Here is a 24,908-nt window from a genome sequence, read left to right on the forward strand (position 1 = left end):
CTTGCTGCTGCAAGGACTGAATCCTACTCCTAGCTGCCCAGACGTCACCTTCGACATTCTTGTTTAACACCTGCTCTTCTTCCCAGCTCCTCAAGCATAAACCCTCCGCCTATTCTGGCATTGCAGAGGGTCCAGAGAATGTTCATGAGAATGATCCTGGGAATGAAAGGGTTAATGTATGAGGAGCATTTGATGGCTTTGGGCCTGCACCCACTGGAGTTGAGAAGAATGAAGTTGGAAGTTCTCATTGAAACCTATCGAATATTGAAGGGCTGAGACAGAGTGGATGTGGAGGATGTTTCCAGTGGGGTTCAGACGCTCCTCGTACGTTAGCCCTTTCATTCTGGGATAATTCTCTACCTTATTGTTCACTATCTAAACTTGTGGACATATTCCCATCATAACAATTGCCCCCACCTCCCCATCTTCCACTGTATCTCCCAAAAACCTCCTCTCTAATCCCCAACTCCTCTTTGACAAAGTGTTTGATTGTCACTTGTAATATTTCCTTACTGAGTCTAATTTTATTGTGACATAGAATCGTTTATTTGCACATTCTCATTTGCACGCAGTTATTATTCCACATTTTAGTTACAAATGCTTCCAAAAGCAGTAATCTTTAAATAAAGCAGTAAATGCTAAAAACATCCAAGAATTAAAATATTGTGGTAAGGTGCAAGTGTTGACTCTACAACTCACGTTCTCAATGTTATTCAGTAGTTATTTCAAGTCAAGTCAAGTCACTTTTTTTGTCATTTCGACCATAACTGCTGGTACAGTACACAGTAAAAATGAGACAATGTTTTTCAGGACCATGGTTCACATGACACAGTACAAAAACTAGACTGAACTATGTAATAAAAAACATGGAGAAAGCTATACTAGACTACAGACCTATACTGGACTGCATAAAGTGCACAAAAACAGTACTGGCATTACAATAAATAATAAACAGGACCGTAGGGCAAGGTGTCAGTCCAGGCTTCGGGTATTGAGGAGTCTGATAGTTTGGGGGAAAAAGCTGTTATATAGTCTGGTCGTGAGAGCCCGAATGCTTCGGAGCCTTTTCCCAGACGGCAGGAGGGAGAAGAGATTGTATGACGGGTGCATGGGGTCCTTCATAATGCTGTTTTCTTTGCGGATGCAGCGTGTAGTGTAAATGTCCATGATGACGGGAAGAGAGACCCTGATGATCTTCTCAGCTGACCTCACTATCTGCTGCAGAGTCTTGCGATCCGAGATGGTACAATTTAATATTATTATTAAAGTTCAAAGTAAATGTTATCACAGGGTGTGTGTATATCTATCTATATATGTCACCACTTACAACCCTGAGATTCATTTTCTTGTGGGCGTACTCAACAAATAGAATAATAACCATAACAGAATCATTGAAAGGCTACCCAACTTGGATGCTCAACCAGAGTGAAGAAGACAGCAACGTGCAAATGCAAAAAGAAAGAAGTAATAATAATAAATAATTAAGCAATAAATATCATGAACATGAGTTGAAAAGTCCTTAAAAGTGAGTCCTTTGGTTGTGGGAACATTTCAATGATGGGGCAAGCGAAGTTGAGTGAAGTTATGCTCTTTGGTCCAAGATCCTGATAATTGAGGGGTAATAGCTGTTCCTAAACGTGGTGATGTGAGTCCTGAGGCACTTGTACCTTCCTCCTGATGGCAGCAGAGAGAAGAGAGCGTGTCCCAGGTCTCTGATGATGGATGCTGCTTTCCTGTGACAACACTCCGTGTAGATGTGCTCAGTGGTGGGGAGGGCTGTACCCATGATAGACTGGGGGGGGGGGGTGGAGAACGTATCCATTACTTTTATTTTTAACAACTACTATTATTATTTTGTTATATTTGCATACTTTGTCTTCTATTACACATTGTGTGAGGTTTGTCATTAATTCAATTGCATTTCTTTGTTCTACTGTGAATGCCCACAAGAAAATTATTCTCAGGGAAGTGTATAGTGACAGGTACATACTTTGATAATAAATCTACTTTGAACTTTTACTTCCATATCAGGATAGCGTAGTGGTTAACACCATACTTTACCCATAGCTGCCGCCTACGCTGATGGGTGCAACATTTCTTTTATCTTGTCTGAAAGGTGTTCTATGACTGCTCAGTATAAAAGATGATGCTGAATCTGTACTAAAGTCGTGTTAATCCTGTCTTGCATAAATCCAGCCAAAACCCCAGTTACCATTATCCTTATTAACGCATCTTCCAGTATGACTTGCACCATCTTAATATACACACTGCTGTTCGACACAGTTCTGGAAAGAATTCCAAGGATCAGGGTAAGTTTGGCAGCCACTAAGCTTCATCGACAAACCTGTAGGAGCAAAATCACAGTTCCACCCATCGTAGGAGAGAGTTAGTGGGCATCAGGAGGGAGCACTGAATGAATCGAAGGCTAATCATACACGTTATTCTGCAAGTCATAACGTGTATCATCCTACCTCCCACAGCTCTCGTGCTCTCAGTATTACTTTTTATTGGCACCATTTTGTCTGCTTTTGCACATTGTTCGTCAGTTTTTGTTTATGAGTAGTTTTTCATAAATTCTATTGTATTTCTTTTTCTCCTATAAGTATATCCGATGAATTGTCCTCCAATTCTTTGCCACGCACATTGGGTATGTTTAAGACAGAGGATGATTGATCCTTGATTAGTCAGCAGATGAAGGGTTATGGGGAGAGGGCAGGAGATTGGGGCTGAGAGGAAAATTGGGGCACCCATGATGAAATGGCGGAGCAGACTTGAATGGGCAGATACGTGGACACGTGAACAAAGAGTTTAGCAAGTTCTAGAGATTTCTGCAGGGTTTTTTTGCTGTGAATCTTGGGTTCTTTTTCGCCTCCTTCAGCATTACACATTGTGATCTTTGCAGGAGACCCACTCCTAGGGAGAGTAGTAACTGTACTGAATTTCATCCATTTGCAGATAATTTCTCTAACTCTGGACTGATGAACACTCAGGTCTTTAGAAATGTTTTTGCAGGCTTTTCCAGCTTCATGTATCTCTTCAATTCTTCTTCTAAGGTCCTCAGAAAGTTGTTTTGATCGAGGCATGGTGCTCAAAAGAAGATCTTTCTTGAGAAGAGCAGGCTCTGTCAGTAGCCTGACTTTGTGTGTCTTTTTTATAGGGCAGGGCACCTCTACAACCCACACCTCCAATCTCATCTCATTGATTGGAACGCCCGACTCCAAATAGCTTTTGTAGAAGGTATTACACCAGAAGTTCACATACTTTTTCCAACAATTACATGTAATATTGGATCATTTTTCCCAATAAATAAATGAACAAGTATAGTGTTTTAGTGTTATTTATTTAATTGGGTTCTCTTTATCTAGTTTTAGGACTTACATGAAGATCTGATCACATTTTAGGTCATATTTATGCAGAAACAGAGAAAATTCTACAGGGGTCACAAACTTCCTAGCACTACTGTAAGAGTCTCTTAAATGTCCCTAACCTGGGGTCTATGGACTCCTTGGTTAATTGTTGTGGCCAATGGCATAAACAAGGTTGGCAACCCCTGCCCTGATGTATCTATCTTTACCACCAACTGAGAGTGTGCTGGGGCAACCCACAAGTGTCGCCCCACTTCCAGCGCCAACACAGCATGCCCAAATGCCCACAATATCAGGATACGTCAGGACACAAGAAAGGCCGAACTCCCAAAGCATGAAATAATCTCCTACTACAAGATTAGTGCACACACTGAAGGTTGTAGGATTTTAGTGACCTCCATTTTGTGTGCGTGTAACGTCACTTTGTATTAAGATGAAGTAAAGGAATACCTTCTTATAAATCCTAGTCTTTTGATTTTAGGGTTTCTTTAGGAGAACCATACAGAAGAATCTTCATCCAACCTACAGCTGTAAATACAGCGGAAAATGCACCATTGATAAAATAACAAGGAACCAATGTCAAGAATGCCGCTTCAAAAAGTGCATTGCTGTCGGCATGGCAACTGACCGTAAGCAAGCTTCATATCACTTTTTCAACTGTATCATTTTTTAATGTTTTAAATTAGCCTTCCCTCTAAAATCTTTACTGACAAATTTACAGTTATTTAGTAAGGATCAAGGATCAACTTTATTCACCGTTTCCATGTATTGGGTGTGTTGGTCGGAGTGAGACAGTGCAACAAAAAAGCAATATCCAACGATTATAAAGAAATATACAAAACATAGAGTTAGAACTTAAAGTACAGACGTGAGGTGTTGTGGTGGAGATACGTCTCTACCAAAGGAGGTGTGAGGTGCTTCTTCCCTCCACTAGCCCACAGGTCACCCTTGGGCAAGTTGTAGTCCCTTCTTAGCCCCTGATCAGGGTCACATGAAGCAGGTGGTGGATGGTCGTATGAGCAGCTGGTGCATATCACAGGTCCTGGTTATGTGACCACTGACGCCAGGCAGACAATCTCTAAAGAGTATTGATAATGCCTGGGTCACCCGTCTTGTAAAGACACTGCCCAGAAGAAGGCAATGGCAAACCACTTCTACAGGATAATTTGCCAAGAACAATTATAGTCATGGAAAGCCCATGATTGCCCACGTAATACAACACAGCACATAATGAATAAGCAGTACATTTACGAGTATTGGGAATTTGTTATGCTGTGCTGGTCAGGGTGTGACATGCAAAAAAAATCAACATTCAGCAATTATAGAGAATTATATAAAATTAAAATTAAAGTTTAAAGTACAGATATGGAATAAAATATGTGTTAATACATAAATACCAGCATGTACTTACCCACTGCCCGTTACACCACTGGTGTTTAGAGCAGTAGTGAAGATCCATCTCTGTCTGCCCTTGGCCAGATTCATAGAAACAAAGAAAATAGGTGCAGGGGTAGGCCATTCGGCCCTTCCAGCCTGCACCGCCATTCAGTATGATCATGGCTGATCATCCAACTCAGAACCCTGTACCTGCTTTCTCTCCATACCCTGATCCCTTTAGCCACAAGGGCCATATCTAACTTCCTCTTAAATATAGCCAATGAACCGGCCTCAACTGTTTCCTGTGGCAGAGAATTCCACAGATTCACCACTCTCTGTGTGAAGAAGTTTCTCCTCATCTTGGTCCTAAAAGGCTTCTCCTTTATCCTTAAACTGTGACTCCTCGTTCTGGACTTCCCCAACATCGGGAACAATCTTCCTGCATCTAGCCTGTCCAATCCCTTTAGAATTTTATACGTTTCAATAAGATCCCCCCTCAATCTTCTAAATTCCAGCGAGTATAAGCCCAGTGATCCAGTCTTTCTTCATATGAAAGTCCTGCCATCCCAGGAATCAATCTGGTGAACCTTCTTTGTACTTCCTCCATGGCAAGAATGTCTTTCCTCAGATTAGGGGACCAAAACTGCACACAATACTCTAGGTGCGGTCTCACCAAGGCCTTGTACAACTGCAGTAGAACCTCCCTGCTCCTGTACTTGAATCCTCTTGCTATGAATGCCAACATACCATTCGCCTTTTTCACTGCCTGCTGTACCTGCATGCCCACTTTCAATGACTGGTGTACAATGACACCCAGGTCTCGTTGCACCTCCACTTTTCCTAATCGGCCACCATTCAGATAATAATCTGTTTTCCTGTTTTTGCCACCGAAGTGGATAACCTCACATTTATCCACATTAAATTGTATCTGCCATGAATTTGCCCACTCACCTAACCTATCCAAGTCACCCTGCATCCTCTTAGCATCCTCCTCACAGCTAACACTGCCCAGCTTCGTGTCATCCGCAAACTTGGAGATGCTGCATTTAATTCCCTTGTCTAAATCATTAATATTGTAAACAACTGGGGTCCCAGCACTGAGCCTTGCGGTACCCCACTAGTCACTGCCTGCCATTCTGAAAAGGTCCCATTTATTCCCACTCTTTGCTTCCTGTCTGCCAACCAATTCTCTATCCACATCAATACCATACCCCCAATACCGTGTGCTTTAAGTTTGCACACTAATCTCCTGTGTGGGACCTTGTCAAAGGCCTTTTGAAAATCCAAATATACCATATCCACTGGTTCTCCCCTATCCACTCTACTAGTTACATCCTCAAAAAATTCTATAAGTTTCGTCAGACATGATTTTCCTTTCACAAATCCATGCTGACTTTGTCCAATGATTTCACCGCTTTCCAAAAGTGCTGTTATCACATCTTTGATAACTGACTCTAGCATTTTCCCCACCACCAATGTCAGGCTAACTGGTCTATAATTCCCCTGTTTCTCTCTCCCTCTTTTTTTAAAAAGTGGGGTTACATTAGCCACCCTCCAATCCTCAGGAACTAATCCAAAATCTAAAGAGTTTTTGAAAAATTATCACTAATGCGTCCACTATTTCTTGGGCTACTTCCTTAAGCACTCTGGGATGCAGACCATCTGGCCCTGGGGATTTATCTGTCTTTAATCCCTTCAATTTACCTAACACCACTTCCCTACCAGCATGTATTTCCCTCAGTTCCTCCATCTCACTAGACCTTCGGTCCCCTACTATTTCCGGAAGATTATTTATGTCCTCCTTAGTGAAGACAGAACCAAAGTAGTTATTCAATTGGTCTGCCATGTCCTTGTTCCCCATGATCAATTCACCTGTTTCTGACTGTAAGGGACCTACATTTGTCTTGACCAATCTTTTTCTTTTCACATATTTATTCTCCCAGGTGGAGACTCAGGAACACCATCACACTCAGATGTTGCAGAATTCTTCATTACTGTTTTGTTTGACCAGACAGGGTTGTTAGCCCTGAGCTAAACCCCTGAACCTGGAGGACTGGTGGACCGCTCTTAGTCTGGCCTCTACCCTTTGACCTGCTGGGCGAGGGTGACTCTCCCAAGTGCCAAAGCATAAAGCCTGGTCACCTACCAGCATAGCTCTCTGGGTCATTGAGGCACACAAGCCTCCAAAGGTTGTGGTTCTCTTGGAGGGTTTATATTGTAAACAACATTATAAAAAATTATTTAAAATGTTTACGGTGTAGGGCAGTGATGGGGTAGATAGGTCGAGGGGCTCTGACTAAAATGGTTAATCACTACACAGTGGGCCCACAATGTTGACCAGTTTTGATGCCAGTTTGAAACTAAATGTCCCTTTGTGCATCATCCAAAACCCTCCTTTGCCTTCATTTTCATGTGTCTGTCTAAAGACCTCTTAAACGGAACCAAACTGCCTGTTTCCACTACTACCCTGGTAACCCATCCCACACAACTTTCACTCTCTGTGTTAAAATGCCTTCCCCTAACATCGCCTTATAAAGTCCCCCCCTTCTGATCTTAAAATCGAGTGAAGTTATGTGTTCATAAAGTTTATAACTGAAAGATGTTCTTGTAGGAATAAAGTGTATGATAATATTTCAGGAAGTCAGGAGACTCGAACTCTTTATTTAGCACTTTTGGTGTCTGCTTCAAGTTTTCAGGACTCAGTGATTTACCCACCAAAGCCCGGCAGTGTCTCAAAGATATTATCCTGAAGAGATGTGTGTAGTCACAGTGAACTAGCTGTTAAGTAAGGAGAACCTAGAGTACTGTGTCGTAAATGCATATGCATGTCTCTCTGGTGCTTCCCGCTTCCTCCCCTCTCCCTTCCCTTTTTCCCAGCCATGAATCCCCTCTCCCTGCCCCTTTCCCACTCTCAGTCCTCAATAGAGACCTATAATGGAATCAGGTTTATCATCACTTACGTATGTCACATATGTCATGAAATCTGTTTTTTTTGTGGCGGCAATACGGTGCAATACATAAAATTATGATGATACTGTATATAAGTGCCTGAGACTTTGGACTGTACTGTACTGCTGGTATTAATAACATTCCTGCTGTCAGGTTAATCTAGTAGCAAAATCATAGAAAAGCTGTTACCTTTCCTTTTTCCTTTCTTGTGTAATTAGTGGTGTTGGATGACGGCAAACGGCTAGCAAAACGTAAACTAATTGAAGAGAACAGAGAGAAGAGGCGACGAGAGGAGCTGACAAAAACACTCGCTAATAAACCTGAACCCACAGACGAGGAATGGGACCTTATACGAACAGTAACTGAGGCACACATGGCCACCAACGCCCAGGGAGACCGCTGGAAACAGAAGAGAAAATTTCTGGCAAGTTCCTTGGCAGTGGGTGAAAAATTAGGCTTTGTGCGTTTCCTCGCGGAATTAAGCGATGTTCTGTGTGTCTCTCTGTTTTGTCTATGTTTTGAGAACAAAGATCTGAGGAAAGACTATCTCCCCAAATGGAATAATAATGATGTGAAAATTTACAAATATTCTTTGCTACCATGAGCTTATAAGTACAGATCAAGAGACAGCTCTCCTCGAAGTATGGTGCAGATGCCACTACGCCACCAGCCTGTAACAGAGTGACTAAAACTATTCACAATACTCCAAGTGTGTCCTCACCAGCAACTTAAATAACTGCAACGTATTGTCCAAACTCACTGAGCAAGGCCAGCATGCTAAAAATGCCCTCGTCACTACCCAAAATGGCACCCACTGTGTGGCCAGACACCCTGGACTATTTACTATACTCAAGTCATTGGGTATAGTAAAGTGGGGGTTGATAGGTCCTTGGTTAGTGAGTGCATTAATCGTTATGGGAAAAGGCTGGAGAATGAGGTTGATAAGATGCCCAAAACTGCTCACAATACTCCAAATGTTGTTTGATCAATGCCTTATTAAGCCTCGGCAATGCATACTTCCGTACATCTATTCTCTAACCTCAGGGGCATTTCAATCTCCACCTAGTTTGCTACTGATTCCTCCCTCCAGTTACCAGAGCAAACTCCCCCTCAGGATCCAAAAGATTCTTCCTTTTAGACAGGACACCCTTCTCTTCTGAGGTTGTACCCTCTGTTCCTGGACTCTCACGCTACTGGAAACATCCTGTCCACATCCATTTAAACAAGGTCAAGTTCAAGTTCCATTGTCATTCAACCATACACAAACACCCATAAGTGTAGCCTAACAAAATAGCGTTCCTCTGTGCCAAGCTGCTAAACACAGTACTAACAGTCAGACACAGTTCAAGCACGTATAGTACGTATAAGATAGCAGTAAAATACGGTCACACAAAAAAGTACATAGCCCAAGTCCCTAGGTCCATGAATGTTACACCAGACTGTAGTTGAACCAAGTACAGCTTGCTTTCTGCTGAGCAAACACTGGGGGGGCAGCACCAACTCTGGCTTGGACAGTGCACCACACCAGCTCCGGTGGAGCACAAGGACTTCAGCGCCTCTCTCCTGGGTGGCTGTAAACAGGCAACACCATGGCTTGAGGCCTAGTCCTGACTACAAATGAGGCCACGTAGCTCTCCTGCCATCTGCCAATAAGTTCGTGGATCAGACGCAGCATTCCACATTAACAATGTCTAACAGGATCTTACGCTCATAAGAAAAGTGACTAAGACGATGACTTGCTGTTAAGCTCTCCCAATTGATTTGATCATGATATTCCTGATGCCCCAGAGGACTGGAGAATATGGCTGTGTTGCTGATCTGTTTAAGTAGGGCAACAGAGACAAACCAGAAAATTGTAGGGCAGTAGTTGGAAAATTCTTGGAGAAAATACTTGTGTCCTCAGTGGTCACAGGAGCAGTACCAGAAGTTTGGAGATGGCAAATGTTATTCCTGTGTTCAAGAAAGGAAGTAGATATCCAGGCAATCTTTCTCTTCTTTTTTTCTTTCTTTAGATAAGAGTTAAGGGGGGGAGGGTTAAGGGGAGGGGGGAGGGTTAATATTATTTTTCTCACTATTTCATCATCTTTTTTATTCTTGAATTTTTCTAAAATTTAATAAATAAATAAATAAATAAATAAATAAATAAATAGATAAATAAGAAAGGAAGTAGGGATATCCTGGGAATTACAGACTTCAGTGGTGGGCAAGCTATTGGAGAAAATTACAGGATTTACAAGCATTTGCCAAAGCGCAGGCTGATTTAGGGATGGCTTTGTGAGGGACAGGTCATGCCTGACAAGCCTGATTAAATTCTTCAAGGAAGTGACAAAACAAGCTGGTAAAGGAAGAGCAGTGGGTGTGGTGTATAGGGATTTTGGTAAGGTGTTTGGCCAGATTCCCCATCATAGGCTCAGTCAGGAGGCATGAGCTTTAGGGGAATCTGACTGCGTAGATTCAGAATTAGTTTGCCCAGTAAGGTGGTAGTGGATGGATTGTGTTCTGCCTGGAGGTCTGTCACCAGTTGTGTTCCACAGGGATTGTTCAGGGGTCCCTGCTTTTTGTGCTCTTCAAAAGTGACCGTATTGTGAAGTGGAAGGATGAGTTAATAAGTTTTTGGATGGCACAGAGGTGGGTGGTGTTTTGGATAGGGTAGAAGGTTACAAGAGGACATTGACAGGATGCAGAACTGAGCTGAGATAGGGTTTGTAAGAAGGTGTATGGTGCGTTATCCTTCATAGTTGGGGGATTGACCTCAAGAGCCGCAAAATAATGTTGCAGCTCTATAAAATCCTGGTTAGACCACGCTTGGAATATGTGTTCAGTTCTGGTCACTTATTATAGGAAGGATGTGGTAGCTTTAGAATGGGTGCAGAGGACATTTACCAGTACAGTGCCTTGATTAGAGAGCATGTCTTATCAGGTGATGCACCATCAATAACTCTTGGAGACGTGAGGCGAGATATAGGCTTTTATTGGCTGGAAGAAAGAACAAGCAGCAATTGACCACCACACTACATCCTGGAGACTGAGGCCAGGGCTCAGGCTCCAATCGCCTTTATACCGGGGTCAGTGGGAGGAGCCACAGGAGCAGTCAGTGGGGGGGGGCGTGTCCAGACAGGTATATGTAGTTCACCACATCAGGAAAGGTTGAAAGCTTTTTTCTTTGGAGTGAAAGAGGATAAGGGGTGATTTGATAGGGATGTATAAGATTATAAGAGGCATTGATTGAGTGGATAGACAGAAGCTTTTTCCCAGAGCGGAAATGTCTAATACAATGGGCCATAATTTTAAGGAGACCACGTATAGGCAGATGGGACTAGTTTAATGGTAAGCAGAGAACTTGTAGGCCGAAGGGTCTCTTCTTGTGCTGCACTGCTCTATGTTCTATGTTCTTAAAAGATTTCAAGATTAGCCTTATTTGTCACATGTACATCCAACATGCGACTATGATGGCCAAGTCATTGGGTGTATTTAAATCAAAGATTGATAGGTTCTTGATTAGTCAGGATAAGGCACGAGAATGGGGTAGAAGGGATATTAAATGAGCCATGATGAGCTAATTCTGCTCATGGGTCTTACAGTTTTATTTGTGTTTACTACACTAAATCTAGCCTTGAAATAAAGCAGCATATTCACCTGTAATTGCAGTGGTGCTGGAAGTCGGCACTCAGTGACCCACAGCTATTCTGTTAATTGTCTGAGCACTGGTTTGCTGGCCAGCAGTCATGAATTATGCAGCTGTGCGAGGTCTGTATGAAAGAGAGCCAGGCTTTTTCCTTTCTCTGGATTTTTCACTCTTTTCAGCTTTAAACAAAAGATGGCCAGCATGTTTGGAGGAATTAGTGTGCAAGGCACATTGACACTGCACTGGAAGGCATTTGTCCAGATGCACAATGGCTTGGTACGGTAACTGCTCTGCACCTGACTGCAAGAAACTGCAGAGAGTTGTGGACACAGCTCAGCACATCACAGACACCAGCCTCCCCTCCGTGGACTCCATCTACACTCCTCATGGCCTTGGCAAAGCAGCCAGCTTAATCAAAGACCCCACCCACCACTGATATTCTCTCTTCTCCCCCGTTCCCCGGGCAGATGATGCAAAGCACATACCACCAGGCTCAAAGACAGCTTCTACCCCACTGTTATCACATTCATGAACGGACCTCTTGTACAATAAAACTCGTGTCCTCGCGGTCTACCTCGTCGTGATCTTGCCGTTTATCATTTACCAGCAATGCGCTTTTTCGGTTGAGAGGGGTAATGAATCAGCCATGATCAAATGGCAGAGCAGACTCGATAGGCCGAATGGCATAATTCTGCTCCTATAGTTTATGATTTTATTCTGCATTTTTATCATTTTACATTATTCTAGCTTGATGCACTGTGTAAAGCAACTGGAGCGACTGGGCTTGTATACGCTGGAATTTAGAAGGATGAGAGGAGATCTGATTGAAACATATAAGATTATTAAGGGATTGGACACGCTAGAGGCAGGAAACGTGTTCCCGATGTTGGGGGAGTCCAGAACCAGAGACCACAGTTTAAGAATAAGGAGTAGGCCATTTAGAATGGAGTTCAGGAAAAACTTTTTCACCCAGAGAGTTGTGGATCTATGGAATGCTCTGCCTCAGAAGGCAGTGGAAGCCAATTCTCTGGATGCTTTCAAGAAAGAGTTAGATAGAACTCTTAAAGATAGCGGAGTCAAGGGATATGGGGAGAAGGCAGGAACGGGGTACTGATTGTGGATGGTCAGCCATGATCACATTGAATGGCGGTGCTGGCTTGAAGGGCCTAATGGCCTACTCCTGCACCTATTGTCTATTGTAGAGATTTGATCTGTGTGAGCAGTATGTAAAACAAGCTTTTCACTGTATCTCAGTACATGTGACAATGATAAACCTATATCAATAAGTTCAAGTTCAGGTTTATTATCATCTAACTATACATTTATACAGCCAAACAAAACAGTATTCCTCCAGACCACAAAACACCCACAAATAAATATCACTCACAGCAAACAAACCAAAATATTACCACAAACCAAGTTAGTAAAATACAATTCAAAATGTATGTAGTGCACAGCACAGGTAAACCACGATCAGCTCCTAGTGACGAGGTCTGGGTGGTGACAGGGTATTCATTAGTCTCACAGCCTGAGGGAAGAAGCTGTTACCCAGACTGACAGTCCTCATCCTGATGCTCCTGTACCTCCTTCCTGATGGTAGTGGGTCAAAGGGATTGTGGGATGAGGGATAGGGGTCCTCAGTAAATGGAACAGCTTAAAATAAAGCACAGATCAATTTTTTCTCAATTATTGTATGACAACGGGATGTTACATTCGTAACAGACCAATGATCTTGTGAAAACTTACTTGTGTCATGGTGTTCATTTTGCAGCCCGATGAAATTGGGCAAGCACCGATAATGAACGCTGCCGAAGGGAGCAAGGTGGATTTGGAAGCCTTCAGTGAGTTTACAAGAATTATCACGCCCGCAATAACAAGGGTTGTTGATTTTGCCAAAAAGCTACCAATATTCTGTGAGGTAGGATTCTCATTTCATTAATTTTATACTCGTTTTGGTGGGATATTGGAATCTTCCTTCTTGACAGAAATCCTCTTTTACATACTGTTGGTCAATCTTTGTTTATGTATAGTTTTTCATAAACCCTATTGTACTTGTTTCTTTCCTGTAAATACTTGCAAGAAAAAGAATCTCAAGGTAGCATATCATAATACATATATACTTTGATAATACATTTACTTTGAACTTTGAACGAGATTTAATTAGGGATCTTAAGGTAAAGGATCCCTTAAAAGACAGTGATCATAATATGATAGAATTCATTCTGCAGTCTGAGAGGGAGAAGCATAACTCACATGTGTCTGTATCAGTACTGCAGTGGAGGAAATGGAATTACAGAGATATGAGAAAGGAGTTGGCCAAAGTTGATTGGAAGGGGACACGAGCAGGGACGATGGCAGAGCAGCAATGGCTGGAGTTTCTGGGAACAATTTGAAAGGTGCAGGATAGATACATCCCAAAGATGAAGAAGTATTCTAACCCCCCCCCCCACATAAGGCAATCACTGGCGAGGGAAGTCAAAGGCAGCATAAGAACAAAGAAAGGGCAAAAATATAGCAAAAATTAGTGGAAAGTTAGAGGATTATGAAGTTTTTAAAAAACAACAGAAGGTGACTAAAGAATCAATAAGGAAGGAAAAAATGAAATATGAAGGTAAGCTAGCCAATAATATAAAAGAAGATACCAAAAGTATTTTCAGATATCTAATGAATAAACAAGAGGTGAGAGTAGATATTGGAAAATGATGCTGGAAACGCAGTAAAGGACTAAAAAAGAAATGGCCGATGAACTTAACAAGTATTTTGTATCGTTCTTCACTGTGGAAGACACGACCAGTATGCCAGAAATTTGTGAGTGTCAGAGGGCAGAAGAGAGTATAGTTACTATTACTAAGGAGAAGATATGAAGGTAGATAAGTCACCTAGATCAGATGGACTACACCCCAGGGTTTGAAAGAGGTAGCTGAAGAGATTGTGAAGTTTCACAAATCACTAGATTCTGGAATGATTCTGGAGGACAGAAAAATTGTAAACGTCACTTTACGCTTTAAAAAGAGGAAGAGGCAGAGGAAAGGAAATTACTGGTCAGTTAGCTTGACTTAATTGGTTGGGAAGATGTTGGAGTCCATTACTGAAGATGAAAGTTCAGAGGCACATGATAAAATAGGGCAAAGTCAGCATGGTTTCCTTAAGGGGAAATCTTGCCTGATGAATCTTTTGGAATTGTTTGAGAAAAGATGAAGGAGAGTTGGTAGATGTTGTTTACTTGAATTTTCAGAAGACCTTTGACAGGTGCCGCACATGAGGCTACTTAACAAGATGATATAACTGGAAAGATACAAGCATGAATAGAAGGTTGGCTAACTAGTAAGCACAAGGTTGTGACAGTAAGCACAAGGTTGTGATTGTGGGAGATTTTAATTTTCTATACATAGACTGGGAAGCCCATTCTGTAAAAGGGCTGGATGGTTTGGAGTTTGTAAAATGTGTGCAGAATAGTTTTTTGCAGCAATACATAGAGGAACCGACTAGAGAAGAGGCAGTGTTGGATCTCCTGTTGGGGAATGAGATAGATCAGGTGACAGACGTATGTGTTGGGGAGCACTTCGGGTCCAGTGATCACAATGTCATTAGTTTCAATATAATTATGGAGAAGGATAGGACTGGACCCAGGGTTGAGATTTTTGATTGGAGAAGGGCTAACTTTGAGGAGATGCAAAAGGATTTAGAAGGAGTGGATTGGGACAATTTAACCATATAACCATATAACAATCACAGCACGGAAACAGGCCATTCCGGCCCTCCTAGTCCGTGCCGAACTCTTAATCTCACTTAGTCCCACCTACCCGCACTCAGCCCATAACCCTCCACTCCTTTCCTATCCATATACCTATCCAATTTTACCTTAAATGACACAACTGATCTGGCCTCTACTACTTCTACAGGAAGCTCATTCCACACAGCTATCACTCTCTGAGTAAAGAAATACCCCCTCGTGTTTCCCTTAAACTTTTGCCCCCTAACTCTCAAATCATGTCCTCTCGTTTGAATCTCCCCTACTCTCAATGGAAACAGCCTATTCACGTCAACTCTATCTATCCCTCTCAACATTTTAAATACCTCGATCAAATCCCCCCTCAACCTTCTACGCTCCAATGAATAGAGACCTAACTTGTTCAACCTTTCTCTGTAACTTAAGTGCTGAAACCCTGGTAACATCCTAGTAAATCGTCTCTGCACTCTCTCTAATTTATTGATATCTTTCCTATAATTCGGTGACCAGAACTGTACACAATATTCCAAATTTGGCCTTACCAATGCCTTGTACAATTTTAACATTACATCCCAACTTCTGTACTCAATGCTCTGATTTATAAAGGCCAGCGTTCCAAAAGCCTTCTTCACCACCCTATCTACATGAGACTCCACCTTCAGGGAACTATGCACTGTTATTCCTAGATCTCTCTGTTCCACTGCATTCCTCAATGCCCTACCATTTACCCTGTATGTTCTATTTGGATTATTCCTGCCAAAATGTAGAACCTCACACTTCTCAGCATTAAACTCCATCTGCCAACGTTCAGCCCATTCTTCTAACCGGCATAAATCTCCCTGCAAGCTTTGAAAACCCACCTCATTATCCACAACACCTCCTACCTTAGTATCATCAGCATACTTACTAATCCAATTTACCACCCCATCATCCAGATCATTTATGTATATTACAAACAACATTGGGCCCAAAACAGATCCCTGAGGCACCCCGCTAGTCACCGGCCTCCATCCCGATAAACAATTATCCACCACTACTCTCTGGCATCTCCCATCTAGCCACTGTTGAATCCATTTTATTACTCCAGCACTAATACCTAACGACTGAACCTTCTTAACTAACCTTCCATGTGGAACTTTGTCAAAGGCCTTGCTGAAGTCCATATAGACTACATCCACTGCCTTACCCTCGTCAACATTCCTCGTAACTACTTCAAAAAATTCAATAAGGTTTGTCAAACATGACCTTCCACGCACAAATCCATGCTGGCTACTCCTAATCAGATCCTGTCTATCCAGATAATTATAAATACTATCTCTAAGAATACTTTCCATTAATTTACCCACCACTGATGTCAAACTGACAGGTCTATAATTGCCAGGCTTACTTCTAGAACCCTTTTTAAACAATGGAACCACATGAGCAATACGCCAATCCTCCGGCACAATCCCCGTTTCTAATGACATCTGAAAGATCTCCGTCAGAGCTCCTGCTATCTCTACACAAACTTCCCTCAAGGTCCTGGGGAATATCCGGTCAGGACCCGGAGATTTATCCACTTTTAAATTTCTTAAAAGCGCCAGTACTTCCACCTCTTTAATTGTCATAGGTTCCATAACTTCCTTACTTGTTTCCCACACCTTACACCATTCGATATCCTTCTCCTTAGTGAATACCGAAGAGAAGAAATCGTTCAAAATCTCTCCCATCTCCCTCGGCTCCACACATAGCTGACCACCCTGATTCTCTAAGGGACCAATTTTATCCCTCACTATCCTCTTGCTTTTAATATAACTGTAGAAGCCTTTCGGATTTACTTCCACCTTATTTGCCAAACCAAACTCGTAACTTCTTTTAGCTTTTCTAATCTCTTTCTTAAGTTTCCTTTTACATTCTTTATATTCCTCGAGCAATTCCTTTACTCCATGCTGCCTATATCTATTGTAGACATCCCTCTTTTTTCGAACCAAGTTTCTAATATCCCTTGAAAACCATGGCGCTTTCAAACCTTTAATCTTTCCTTTCAACCGAACAGGAACATAAAGATTCTGTACCCTCATAATTTCACCCTTAAATGACCTCCATTTCTCTATTACATCCTTCCCATAAAACAACTTGACCCATTCCACTCTCTCTAAATCCCTGCGCATCTCCTCAAAGTTAGCCTTTCTCCAATCAAAAATCTCAACTCTAGGTCCAGTCCTGTCCTTCTCCATAATTATATTGAAGCTAATGCTATTGTGATCACTGGACCCGAAGTGCTCCCCAACACATACATCTGTCAGCTGACCTATCGCATTCCCTAACAGGAGATCCAACACTGCCCCATCTCTAGTCGGTACTTCTATGTATTGTTGCAAAAAGCTATCCTGCACACATTTCACAAACTCTAAACCATCCAGACCTTTTACAGAATGAGCTTCCCAATCTATGTGTGGAAAATTAAAATCTCCCACAATCACCACCTTGTGTTTACTACAAATATCTGCTATCTCCTTACACATTTGCTCTTCCAACTCACGCTCCCCATTAGGTGGCCTATAATACACTCCTATCAGTGTTACTACACCTTTCCCATTCCTCAATTCCACCCAAATAGCCTCCCTAGAGGAGCTCTGTAATCTATCCTTCCAAAGCACCGCCATAAGATTTTCTCGGACAAGCAATGCAACACCTCCTCCTCTGGCCCCTCCTACTCTATCACACCTGAAGCAACTAAATCCAGGAATATTTAGTTGCCAATCACACCCTTCCTGCAACCATGTTTCACTAATAGCTACAACATCATAATTCCATGTATCAATCCACACTTTAAGCTCATCCACCTTTCTTACAATGCTCCTAGCATTAAAATAGATACATTTAAGATACTCTCCACCTCCTCCTCTCTTTTCATCCCTAGCAATGCATTCAAATTTATTATCCTTTTCTTTCTTCTCCCCTACAACTTCGGGCTGAGCGCATCCCTCCTCCATCACCTGCCTGTCCTCCCTCACACACGGTCTACTTACTTGCTCTACTGGTGAACTAACCTCCTCTCCCATAGTTTCCTCAAATTGATTTCCGCCCCCCCATCTTACTAGTTTAAAGTCTGCCCCGTAGCCCTAGCAAACCTCCCCGCTAGGATATTGGTCCCCCCAGGATTCAAGTGTAACCCGTCCTTCTTGAACAGGTCACGCCTGCCCCAGAAGAGGTCCCAATGATCCAGAAACTTGAATCCCTGCCCCCTGCTCCAATCCCTCAACCACGCATTCATCCTCCACCTAATTCCATTCCTACTCTCACTGTCGCGTGGTACAGGCAGTAATCCCGAGATTACTACCTTTGCGGTCCTTCTTCTTAACTGCCTTCCTAACTCCCTATACTCTCGTTTCAGGACCTCTTCCCCTTTCCTACCTATGTCATTGGTACCTACATGTACCACGACCTCTGGCTCCTCACCCTCCCACTTCAGGATATCTTGGACGCGATCAGAAACGTCCCGGACCCTGGCACCAGGGAGGCAAACTACCATCCGGGACTCCCGATCACCTCCACAGAACCGCCTGTCTGAACCCCTGACTATCGAGTCCCCTATTACTATGGTCCTCTTTCTTCTATCCCTACCCTTCTGAGCTACAGGGCCGTCCTCTGTGCCGGAGGCCCGGCCACTGTCACTTCCTCCAGGTAGGCTGTCCCCCCCAACAGTACTCAAACATGAGTACTTATTGTCAAGGGGTACAGCCACTGGGGTACTCTCTAGTACCTGCCCCTTCCCCTTCCTGATCGTGACCCACCTATCTGCCTCCCGTGGCCCCGGAGTGACCACCTGCCTGTAACTCCTCTCTATCACCTCCTCACTCTCCCTGACCAGGCGAAGGTCATCGAGCTGCAGCTCCAGTTCCCTAATTCGGTCCCTCAGGAGCTGCAGTTCGGCGCACCTGGCGCAGATGTGGACGTCCGGGAGGCTCGGAGACTCCAGGATCTCCCACATCCGACACCGAGAACAACAAGCTGCCCTCACACTCATACCTCCCGAATAACTGAAAATAACAAGAACTAAAAGATAAGCCTACTGTGCCCTCTTCCGCCTAAGCCCTCTGAGCCCAAGCCCTACACTCTGCTCCCGACTCACTCCGCTGCCCGCAAACGAAGCTGCCCGCTGCTTAAGGCTGCGTTCTTTTTATATCTTCCCTCCTTCCCAGGCCTCCTTCACGCGCCTGCGCAGTCCCGCCTCTCAGAACTCCGATCTGAGAAGCAATTTGAAAATGGCCGCCGCCGCACTTCTTCTCAGCCTCGCTGTCCTCTTCCAAAAGAGAACTGCCTCACTCCTTCTCTCCTTTTTATATCTTCCCTCCTTCCCAGGCCTCCTTCACGCGCCTGCGCAGTCCCGCCTCTCAGAACTCCGATCTGAGAAGCAATTTGAAAATGGCCGCCGCCGCACTTCTTCTCAGCCTCGCTGTCCTCTTCCAAAAGAGGACATTTGTTTTATGGGAAGGATGTAATAGAGAAATGGAGGTCATTTAAAGGTGAAATTTTGAGGGTACAGAATCTTTATGTTCCTGTTAGGTTGAAAGGAAAGGTTAAAAGTTTGAGAGAGCCATGGTTTTCAAGGGATATTAGAAACTTGGTTCAGAAAAAGAGGGAGATCTACAATAAATATAGGCAGCATGGAGTAAATGAGGTGCTCGAAGAATATAAACAATGTAAAAAGAATCTTAAGAAAGAAATTAGAAAAGCTAAAAGAAGATACAAGGTTGCTTTGGCAAGTAAGGTGAAAATAAATCTGAAGGGTTTCGACAGTTATATTAATAGCAAAAGGATAGTGAGGGATGAAATTGGTCCCTTAGAGAATCAGAGTGGACAGCTATGCGTGGAGCCGAAAGAGATGGGGGAGATTTTGAACAATTTATTTTCTTCGGTATTCACTAAGGAGAAGGATATTGAATTGTGTAAGGTAAGGGGAACAAGTAGGGAAGTTATGGAAACTATGACGATTAAAGAGGAAGTACTGGTGCTTTTAAGGAATATAAAAGTGGATAAATCTCTGGGTCCTGACAGGATATTCCCTAGGACCTTGAGGGAAGTTGGTGTAGAAATAGCAGGGGCTCTGACAGAAATATTTCAAACGTCATTAGAAATGGGGATGGTGCCAGAGGATTGGCGTATTGCTCATGTTGTTCCATTGTTTAAAAAGGGTTCTAAGAGTATACCTAGCAATTATAGGCCTGTCAGTTTAACGTCAGTGGTGAGTAAATTAATAGAAAGTATTCTTAGAGATGGTATATATAATTATCTAGATAGACAGGGTCTGATTAGGAACAGTCAGCATGGATTTGTGCGTGGAAGGTCATGTTTGACAAATCATACTGAATTTTTTGAAGAGGTTACGAGGAAAGTTGACGAGGGTAAAGCAGTGGATGTTGTCTATATGGACTTCAGTAAGGCCTTTGACAAGGTTCCGCATGGAAGGTTAGTTAGAAAGCTTCAATCATTAGGTATTAATATTGAAATAGTAAAATGGATTCAACAGTGGCTAGATGGGAGATGCCAGAGAGTAGTGGTGAATAACTGCTTGTCAGGTTGGAGGCCAGTGACTAGTGGTGTGCCTCAGGGATCTGTATTGGGTCCAATGTTGTTTGTCATATACATTAATGATCTGGATGATGGGATGGTAAATTGGATTAGTAAGTATGCAAATGATACTAAGGTAGGTGGCGTTGTGGATAATGAAGTAGGTTTTCAAAGCTTGCAGAAGATTTAGGCCAGTTAGAAGAGTGGGCTGAATGATGGCAGATGGAGTTTAATGCTGAGAAGTTTTAAATTATATGCCAATGATTTGGATGATAGAATTGATGGCTTTCTGGCCAACTTTACAGATGATGCAGAGATAGATGGAGGGGCAGATAGTGTTGAGGATGTAGGGAGTCTGCAGGAGGAGAATGGGCAAGAAGTTTCAGATGGAATATAGTGTAGGGCAGTGTATGGTCATGCACTTTGATAGAAAGAATAAGAATACTTCCTAAATGAGGGGAAAATTCAGAAATGAGAGGTGCAAAGGGACTTGGGAGTTCACGGGCAGGATTCCCTAAAGGTGATTTGCAGGTTGAGTCTGTGGTGAGGAAGGCAAATGCAATGTTTGCTTTCATTTCAAGTGGACAAGAATATAAAAACAAAAATGAAATGCTGAGGCTTTATAAGGTATTGGTCAGACTACACTTGGAGTATTGTGAGCAGTTTAGGTCCCTTATCTAAGAAAAAATATACTGGCATTGGAGAAGGTCCAGAGGAGATTCACAAGAATGATTCTGGGAAAGAAAGAGTTAACATATGAGGAGCGTTTGATGGCTCTGGGTCTGTCCTTGCTGGACTTTAGAAGAGTTTAGGGGGATCTCATTGAAATCTATTGAATATTGAAAGCACTAGACAGAGTGGATGTGGAGAGGATGTTTCCTATATTGGGAGAGTCTAGGACCGGAGGGCACAGTCTCAGAATAGAGAGACATCCATTTAGAATGGAGATGAGGAGGAATTTCTTTAGCCAGAGGGTGATGAATCTATGGAATTCATTATCACAGAGGGCTGTGAAGGCCAAGTCATTGAGTGTATTTAAAGCAGAGGTTGAGAGGGTCTTGGCTAGTCAGGGCATCAAAGGTTACAGGGAGAAGGCAGGAGAATGGGGTTGAGAGAGATAAATCACCCATAATGGAATGGCACAGAATGGCCTAATCCTGCTCCTGGTCTTACTAGCAGGATTCTTACCAGTGTGGAGGAGCAAAGTGATCTTGGGGTCCAAATCCACAGATCCTTCAAAGTTGCCATGCAAGTTGATAAAGCGGTTAACAATGTATAGTGTGTTCGCCTTCGTTAGTCAAAGGATCGGATTCAGGAGCCATGAGATAATGTTGCAGCTCAATAAATCTCTGGTTAGGTCACACTTGGAGTATTATGTCCAGTTACAAGAAGGATATGAATATTTAAAGAGGGTCCAGAGACTTACCAGGATACTGCCTGGATTAGAGAACATGTCCTATGAGGAAAGAATGAGCAAGCAAGGGTGTTTCTCTTTGGAGTGATACAGGATGACAGAGGTGTACAAGATGGTAAGATTGAGTAAACAGCCAGACTTTTTTCAAAGGGCAGAAATGGCTAATATGAGGACAGCAATCAAGGTTTTAAATGCAAAGTTTTGTGGCAGTTTCTCTGTTTGAGCAACCAATCAGCAAGAGGGATTCTTCATATTTGTTCATTCCTCATCCGTCAGGGCACAGTAGTGTAGTGAGATTGGTTCCAGGGCTGTGTTTCTATTGTGTGTGGGAGACCTTTTTTTTTCTTATCATAGCAGGGGAATTAAGGTTATGGGGAAAAGGCAGGTAGGTGGAGATGAGTCCATGGCCAGGTCAGCTATGATCTAATTGAATGGCAGAGCAGGCTCAATGGGCCAAATGGCCTTCTCCTGTTCCTATTTCTTATGTCCTTATGAGGGAAATATTTTAAGGTGATTGGAGGAAAGTATAAGGGGGTATGTCAGAGTGTTTTTTACACAGAGAATGGTGGGTGCGATGATGGTGGAAGTAGATACATTAGTCTAGCACAACATCATGGGCCTAAGAGCCTTACTGTGCTCTACAATACTGTGCAAAAGTCTTAAGGACATATATATATGCTGCCTAAGAGTTTTACACAGTTCTGTTGTAATGTTATGTATCACACTATACTGCTGCCGCAAAAAAAAATGCAAATTTCATGACGTACGTGAGTGATGATAAACCTGATTCTGATGTGTGTCTGTATTGTGAACTGAGAGTGGGAAGGGGGCAGGGAGAGGGGAATCACGGTTGGGAAAAGGGGAAGGGAGAGGGGAGGGAGCGGGAAGTACCAGAGGGATAACCTGTAATAATCAATAAATCAATTGTTTGAAATCAAGTGACCTTGCCTGGTGTCTCAGAGCTGCGTGTATCTGCACTCATACCAACCCCCCCCCCCAACCCCACCCCTGGCACTCCTTCTCTGCCACCTGTCCCACACCCCTCCCGTGGTGCTCCACCCTCACCATTCCCAACATCCTTCTCTCCCACCAGATTTACTCTCCACCCCATATTGGCAAATACAGTACTGTGCAAAGTCTTAGGCACCCGTATATATATATATATATATATATATATATATGTGTGTGTGTGTGTGTGTGTGTGTGTGTGTGTGTGTGTGTGTGTGTGTGTGTGTGTGTGTGTGTGTGTGTGTGTGTGTGTGTGTGTGTGTGTGTGTGTGTAAGACTTTTGTACAGTACAATTCTAAATACTTGTCACCTTTCAGTCCCTTAGTGTCTCCAATGCTACTTTTTTTTTTACTAATCTTAATTTATTTAAGCTCCTCGTTTCACATCTGGAGATTTTATTTCTCTGCTTCTCCATATTCAATATAATTTCTCCTGTCTCAGAAAATCAGGGGCCACTATTAACTTTAATCTCATTTTTTGTGTTTGTATTGCAGTTTTAACCATCTGTTATTATGTTTCCTGCCCAATTTGCTGCCGAGTTTAAGTCGCTGTTCAGGGGTCCCAGGTCTCCTTTCATATAGCTCATGGAAATTTATGGTAATAATTACATTCTGGAGGTTGGGCAGAGGACTTTCACCATAAAGTGTGTGTTGGCTCTTAACACAATCGATGCAATACACTGTTTGATTCAAGATTAAAAGAACATTTATTATCGAAGTATGTGTGCAGTATACAACCCTGAGATTCGTCTTCCTGTAGGCAACCATGAAACAAAAAAAAACAATAAGCAAAGATCAAATCATGTGAAAACAAGCAAAAATCACAGAATATAAAACATCAAGCCACACGTCATCAAAGCAGTCTAGAGAGGGAGAGAAGCCAATCGAACGTAGGCATCTTCCTCTGGAAGCAGCGAAAGTGGTTATCTGCAGACAGTGCTGAACACCCGCTCGCACTCTGCTCTCGCCCTCGTTGATTTCAATCTTCCTCGATGCTTTAACCAGCGGGATCGACAAGAAATGGAGTCGATCATGGGCTCGCACCCCACCTCCAGGCTTCTTGGCCTTAAGGCTGAACACTTGGTTCGAAGCCTTGCCGAACCCCCTCAGAGACAGTAAAGAGCCAGATTGCTCAATTGGTCAGAAAACACACCACCAAAATGTAGATCACAGGCTCCAGTAGTAACAGAACCACATCTGAAAGAAAAAGAAGAAGCAGTTTTGTGAACTGCCCGAAGAATGCCACCCTTGGTGGCATTGTTCATTGGTGCTGTTATCAAAGTACACGATAAATAAACTTGAATCTTGAATCTTTGCTCTTGTTCCTCTTTCTGCAGGTGTGACCTGACCTCCAGAATGTTTCCAGGTTTTTTCTGTTTCCAGTTTAGATTTACAGCTCCTATTCATGGATGAGGATTTCTCTAGTACCTGCTGTAGGAATTCAGTTTGGAGGTTGGCCACTTTAACCTTCATGGGCTGATGAATTCAGAGAGCTTCTGTGGAGGGGAAGAAAAATTTGATCTTTTGGGCTGTCATAGAATGTAGAATTTATTGCCACAGGCAGCTGTGGAGGCATTTCATTGAGTATATTTAAAGCAGAGGTAGACAGGTTCTTGATTAGTCAGGATGTCAAAGGTGATGGAGAGAAGGCAGGAAAATGGGGTTGAGAGGGATGCTCCTGGTGTGGCCTTTTATATATTGGTGAGACCCGACGCAGACTGGGAGACCGTTTCGCTGAACACCTATGCTCGGTCTGCCAGAGAAAGCAGGATCTCCCAGTGGCCACACATTTTAATTCCACGTCCCATTCCCATTCTGATATGTCTATCCGTGGCCTCCTCTACTGTCAAGATGGATCCAGACTCAGGTTGGAGGAACAACACCTTAT

The 24,908-nt window shown here is 42.9% G+C and overlaps 1 protein-coding gene across 9 annotated transcripts in view; it reads left to right on the top strand.

The window, feature by feature from the left end:
• Nucleotides 1–24,908, top strand: part of thrb (thyroid hormone receptor beta) — a 236,974-nt gene that overhangs the window by 113,555 nt on the left and 98,511 nt on the right. For 8 of the 9 annotated variants that reach the window (XM_073024555.1, XM_073024556.1, XM_073024557.1 and 5 more), the window contains exons 5-7: nt 3,847–3,994; nt 7,910–8,115; nt 13,088–13,234. In XM_073024555.1, coding sequence (XP_072880656.1) covers nt 3,847–3,994; nt 7,910–8,115; nt 13,088–13,234 — 501 coding nt within the window. The remainder of the gene's footprint in view (nt 1–3,846; nt 3,995–7,909; nt 8,116–13,087; nt 13,235–24,908) is intronic. The other variant, XM_073024554.1, reaches the window with a different exon arrangement.

The sequence above is a fragment of the Hemitrygon akajei genome, chromosome 20, assembly GCF_048418815.1.
Source record: "Hemitrygon akajei chromosome 20, sHemAka1.3, whole genome shotgun sequence".
Classification (NCBI taxonomy): Eukaryota; Metazoa; Chordata; class Chondrichthyes; order Myliobatiformes; family Dasyatidae; genus Hemitrygon; species Hemitrygon akajei.